The sequence below is a fragment of the Anneissia japonica genome, unplaced genomic scaffold (assembly GCF_011630105.1).
Source record: "Anneissia japonica isolate Jap-2015-1 unplaced genomic scaffold, ASM1163010v1 scaffold287893_len360957_cov134, whole genome shotgun sequence".
NCBI lineage: Eukaryota > Metazoa > Echinodermata > Crinoidea > Comatulida > Comatulidae > Anneissia > Anneissia japonica.
The window spans coordinates 315,165-321,546 of NW_022717951.1; the positions used below are offsets into that span (position 1 = coordinate 315,165).

At 35.6% G+C, this 6,382-nt stretch overlaps 1 protein-coding gene across 1 annotated transcript in view; it reads right to left on the reverse strand.

Annotated features, from left to right (window-relative positions):
• Positions 1-3,666: 3,666 nt before the first annotated feature.
• The window catches only part of LOC117110392 (maltase-glucoamylase, intestinal-like), a 29,680-nt gene continuing 26,964 nt past the window's right edge, over positions 3,667-6,382 (reverse strand). The window contains exons 21-24 of the mRNA XM_033253087.1: positions 6,272-6,360; positions 5,280-5,329; positions 4,954-5,106; positions 3,667-3,886 (exon numbers count right to left, since the gene is read on the reverse strand). Coding sequence (XP_033108978.1) covers positions 3,824-3,886; positions 4,954-5,106; positions 5,280-5,329; positions 6,272-6,360 — 355 coding nt within the window. The 3' untranslated portion in view covers positions 3,667-3,823. The remainder of the gene's footprint in view (positions 3,887-4,953; positions 5,107-5,279; positions 5,330-6,271; positions 6,361-6,382) is intronic.

Genomic DNA, 6,382 nt, shown 5'->3' on the forward strand with positions numbered 1-6,382 from the left:
GAAAACGACGGACGTGATTTATTGACCCTTCACTCAAACTAAAAAAAAAACACAATATTCAATCAATTTACCATGAATCTCAAGTGAGAAATTTGCCATTGATGATGGTGTCTGAGTGCTTGACATAGGCCTATATTTTTGACTCGTGGGTTAAAAATGGTTGCAGAACGGGATATTAAGGCAGTGGCGTAAAGAATTGTCTGAACGCACGTCAGGTGGATAAATGCAGCGCCCGATGGAAATTAAATTAAATTTATTTAATGTGTTAAATTAAAAAGAACAATTTGGCCCTCCGACCCATTTTTATGCCTACTCATGAAGTAACGTACGTTGTTCAATTACTAATTATAATTATATCTTTAGTCATTGCACTAGGAGGTGTTGCCAGTTTTCAGGCGAATTCACCCCCCTTCCCCCTCCCACCTTTCCGACCCACCCCGAAGAGAAAATCTTGGTGCCACTACTGTCTGGACTTTATATTATGTGTGCGTTAATCGTCGTGTTTAACGCATGCAAAACCAATTTCAGGTCATAATTATACAATGGCATGTTCTATTCTTGATCCCTTTAGAATATATTGATTTTTGTGACCGCCTGGCATACTTAATAAGGAATTAATATATTTGGTCAGCAAAGCTAAACAAGAATGAATTGAGGTTAATGGTAACGAGACGCATTGAATATAATAAATTGAATGAATAACCTTCGAAGACCATTGCATTATTGGATAAGTTTTAACTGAAGAGGAAAATCGGGCTTAGGCGTATTTGAGGGAATTTATCTCCAATTAATTCTAATACAGTATTTGCATAAATTACGTACCTGGCAACGCGTAATTAATATCTGTAAATAAAGTGTGTCATCAGTGTGCGATTAGCTTACACAAAGTAAGTTAATTTAGTTTTAGACTTAAGGCATTCAACATGCAAATTTTATTTTCAGTAGGATGGTGAAGCAAAATCTCATAAATTATCCGTAAGCATCCTTATAGAACATAGTTTGCGCAAGTGATACCCTCAAGTCTGTGTCTACCTGCATTGATCAGCAGATATGTACATGTAAACTATTTCTAACTGGTTTTAGAACCACAGTTGAAGAAAAATGCTGCTCTAGCGTTAAAAAAATAATTGCGCAAGTGGACCTGACCAAATTCCAGGAGAGCATGCAAACGACAATGTTCAATGAAAAATTGCTAATATAATCAACAATTGTTTTAAGACACACTTGAAATGTGTTGGTGAAGAAATAATTACGCCACTTCAAAAAGCAAATAAACCGAAAGGTCCTTGCAAGAGTTTGAGACCATTAACATTGAGTAATTCTATTCGCAAGATTCTTTCATTAGTGACATTTAAACGCATCGAAAAAATAGTCGAAGAGTATGCTGGTTCATGGCAGAGGACGTACAAACAAGGTAGAAGATATTCCGACATTGTTTGGTGTCAGAGAATTTTAACTTCAGTTGTAACACAACGTTCCTTTTTATTTCATATTTGAATTAAAATTAACATGATATCTGCTTTTGATACCATTAACACAAAAACAGTTATTAATTTGTTAGAGGATGCTGGGTGTAATGAAGATAGTCTAGACTAGTTAGATTTTTATTGTCAAACACTGTTTTAAGAGTTAAGATTGGTAACAATGTATCCACACTGCTTTTGAGAGTACTGTTGGCTCTTTTCAGGGTGATTGTTTGTCTGGCCTTCTATTTACTGTTACTTTAGCAGGTGCATTAGTTAAAATGCGTGCTTTCTGCAGTCCATTTCGACCAAATCCACCTATAGCGTATAATTGTATACCATTGGAATGTGAATATGCAGATGACATTGATTTAATAGACGAAGACAAAGACAAATTAGATAAAATGTTAGCTGTAGCTACTAGTACTTTCAGGCAATGGAGTTTGTATATTAATCAAACAAAAACCGAATTTACTCCTTTTTATATTCATTTTCATTTCATTTCTTTAGGCACGAGGGCCGAGGATATGCCAATAAGTGAACTTAATCACTGTCCTACGTGGCATATCCATTTAACAACAGGGGACTTAATGGACCAGTACACCGGGGTAACCCCCTATTGACAAGACAAACGAACATAGGTCCGAAGAGTGGCGTAATCATAAAGTACTTGGGACAATGCTTGATAGTATTTCTGATGTTAAACATCGAATGATTTTATCTACAGTAGCATTCAGTAATTATATGAAAACATGGAACAACAAGAACTAAACTCTATATACTAAATTAAGACTTTATAACGCACTTGTTGTTTCAGTTTTATTATACTCAAATAGTTGGGCACTGCCTGTTAAATGGTAGAAAAAAGTTGAAGCGTTCCACAGAAAACATCTAAGTATAATTTTGAAGATATTTTGGCCTCAAAGAATCAGTAATGTAAAGTAATACATCTTAATTGTCAAAAATGATTGAAAAAAATCACGTTGGATGATGCTAGGTCACATAGTTAGATGAGATGAAAATACATCAGCGTTTACTGCCATGTCATTTGCCCTAGGTAATTTAAAAACATATAAAGGCCTGTTGGTAGACCACAAAGTAACGTACTTAATGTGTATATATGCTGTCATGTATACTGTATATTATTAGCTGTCCATCGAATCCGATGAAGACGTCCGGTGAACCATTGATCTCCATCTGCTTTTGTGTCTGCTGTCGAGCTGCCAGCTAACAACGGGTATATTTGGGTTTTGCACACAGACTTGTACTGTTTGACATTGAACAAGTCTGCTACAGGTCTGTTCTGGATCCATACACCCTTTGCACAGTCCTTGAAGGCATGATTGAGTACGACAGACAGGCATATGGAGAAAAGTGTGGGTGCTAGTACGCAACCTTGTCTTACTCCGTTGTTGACCTCAAAAGCTCTCCCTTTAGTCTTTCCTAGGCCTTCATACCCGTGTGTAGTGCGCTGATAAGGTTGGTAAAATGGGTGGGTCAGCCTATTTTCTTCCACAAAGTTGTCCTATTCACTGTATCGAATGCTTTGGTAAAGTCATGCTTTGGTAAAGTCAACGAAGATCATAGAGAGTGGCATATGAGTGGCATACACATTTCTCATCTATTCGCGACGCCGTCACCCCCACTGTTCTCGTCGGGAACATCGGCCCCTTCGTCAGGTACCTCCCACCGCACCCCGGCAAATCCTGGCACCACCCCTGAGTATAGTCATGCATATTAGATGAGTACAAGCAAATATTACTCCAAATATAAACTACTGCTGCGTTAATTTCATTTCATACTCAGATGAAATGAATGAAAATTATATGTATGAATTAAATACCGTAGTTTTTATATTGTACACATTAAATTAACATACAGTATCAAGAAATATACAGTACATCCACATACATTTAACCGCAAACAACCAATCATTTACGGTATATAATGCACATAATGTTTAGGCCTATATTTCAAATGGACTTGATACATTTCAAACGACGGCTAAGAGTATTGAATGTACGGTATGATAATAGGCCCTATATACCGATTTGTTGTTGATTCAAACAAAATGAATGAAAATATGTTATAACGGAGTTTCCAACCGACATTTAGCCACTTTAGGCCCATTGCATTGGAAATGTAGTTTGTTTTTAAGGACTGAAAGCAAAAAAAAGAAAAGAAAAAAGAAACAGACACAAAATTTACACGATCGCACATTTATTTATTGCATTTTGATAAGAATCAAGAACTATACGTATATATTCTGTTGTGATTGAATTGTTTCCTATATAGATATTTGTCGTAAACACAATTATTCTAATTTATAATAAATCCCATCTTGAGAGGAGGATGAAACTTTAATTCCATGTTACCTTCAGTGTTGAAGTTAATGGTTGCTTGATACTAGTTATTTTAAGTTCCTGTAAAAAAAATTAAAAATTAAAAAATTAATAAGGACAACGATTATCTACATCGTAATTGTTATGATTGATAAAAGAGGTGTTAGTAATTGGAGAATAATAACTTCCGGAAAATTCGAACCTTTGTAATAATAGTAGGTACCGGTATAACAATGGATAACAATAATTATAATTATTACCTAATTTTTCGTTCAATTTAGACAATTAAGGCTTTATTTTAAAGTGTTTTGGTTTTACACTTTAACGTTCATACGACTACGAGCTCTTTTCATGTTGACCTGAGACAACTAAACAAGTAGTTCCCTGAGTTTGTTTACCGGTTATTACGGTTTCCAAGCCTCGCGATGGTATGTTTTTGTTCCAAGATAACTCAGGGGACCCCTGTGAAATCTCGGAAATTTTTACAAGGATTTGCTTTCACACTCATCCAAACCTGGTTACAACTTGTTACAAGTTGTTAATATTTGCAAAATAGCATCAGTGTGAAATGGGTATAAGATACGAATTTAACGAGTTAGCTAAGAGTTAACTACGAGTTTATCGATTCCACCATGAATTTGCTGTGTTAATTGTGACTTGTATTTATAGTTTATAATCAACGTCAAGTTAATGGACATTCGTATCTAACTTGTTAGTAGTAAGTTTGTAGAGAGCATAGCTTTGTTCTGAGCTAGTAAGAAACTCGCGCTAGGGCACATTGGTACTTTTCTAGTGTGTAAACTCGTAACTACACCGGAGAACTCGCAGCTAGCTTTTAATAAACTGGTATGAAACTTGAGTTTTAGGAATATTTAATTTGTAACAACTCGTGCGCCTCCGGAACGTGAAATTCTTATAAATTGTGAGAGTAGCCGTGGCTTGCGTTAACATTAATATTCTTGTGCCTTCATTAATCATCTTGCGTTTACATCAGTCATCGTGCTTTTGCGTCAAAATATGCCCATTAGATTGAAGTTTAACGGTCATCACGCAAAGTATTAACATCACTACAACCAATCACACTTTAGATGGCTCAAGGCAGGACCAATAATATGTTGTGAAAACAAGAGAATGTCACTTGTTCTTACCTTTGTTGATGAATCGAAGGCGAAGCTAGAGTGATTCACTCTTCCGACCATTACCGAGGAAACCGAAGTTACTCCCAGCACACGGATGGTATTCCACTGGAGACCACCTGCTGCAGATCCACCATTATTCGTCACAGTACCTGTCAACACTCCCTATTAAGATAATAAGTCCAAAAATAATGACATGACAAGAAAAAGAAGAGACAGCATTTTCAAGAATACTGCACATTTTCTCACACACAAGTCACATGAACGTGGCGTCATGGGGGGGGGGGAAGCAGCCGTAATTTGTTGGTCTAAATGAAATCAATAAATATAAACTTTACCTTTGAACATACAATGTCAGCTAAGAAGTAATTGCCATTTTCATAGGTATCTAAAAAAAACAATTAAAAAATAAGTGATAGGCATAGAAAATAGAGTTGCATCTTAAAAGGCACTCTTCTTCTATTCTAATATATCTCTTTTTAATCCAGGCTAATTAATGCACAGGATATTTCTCACGCCCCAATTTCACTCATTAGGTAAGTTACTATGGGAAGCCGAATTGTCATTTAATCGCAAATAGAGATATCTTATATTAAATAGAGATATATTAGTTTTACATTGAGATAACTTAGCCTAAAGAGAGATAGTCTTAACTAATATCTTTATTAACAGAGATATCTCTATTAAAATTAAGATATCTGTATCTGTGATTAAATGACATTTCTTCTGGCCATAGGTTATTGACGGTTTTTGATAAATAATGAAGATGTAGTAGGCATATCCATGATTTAGATCTTTGAGGATTTTAGTATTGTGCACGTGGTCGTACGATTTAGTACTGTAGATTTTAACGGTAACCATAGCAATGCTTATAAGCACAGAATCACATCCAATGATAAGGAAAGATACTTCAGGATGTTTATACTTTTAACATACACCTGTATGAAATTTTAAAATAGCGTAATGGACCTTTCCGCTAATCCCCCTCCCCTTAAATACTGTTGTAAGGTCCCACAAAACGACAGTGTTAAAACATACGCAAACACGTGCGTTTGGGGTACAAAACGTGTATTTTCAGACACTCCTAGCCCTGTTCCGATTGGTCAGTCGTTATTTCTAGAACAGTCCATTGAATTTTTGGTAATCTTAATGATATGCAAGTATATAAAATTAAGCAGTGGATATTAACGGGCAGAACGCCTAATTTTTTACAGTATTTTTTGTGATAATTAGTGAGAACCCTACCTTAAAGATAACCAAATTCGAGTAATACCGCTACAATATACACTAAAATATTAATTAATTAATTAATTAATTAAAGCATAATTACCAACAGAGTCCCCGTCATCCCAGAACAATGCTCCTGTTGCTTCATCTGCATCGTCAAGGGCAACTATCATTCCTAATGGATTCTGTCGACTATAGAGAGTAAAAATGACTA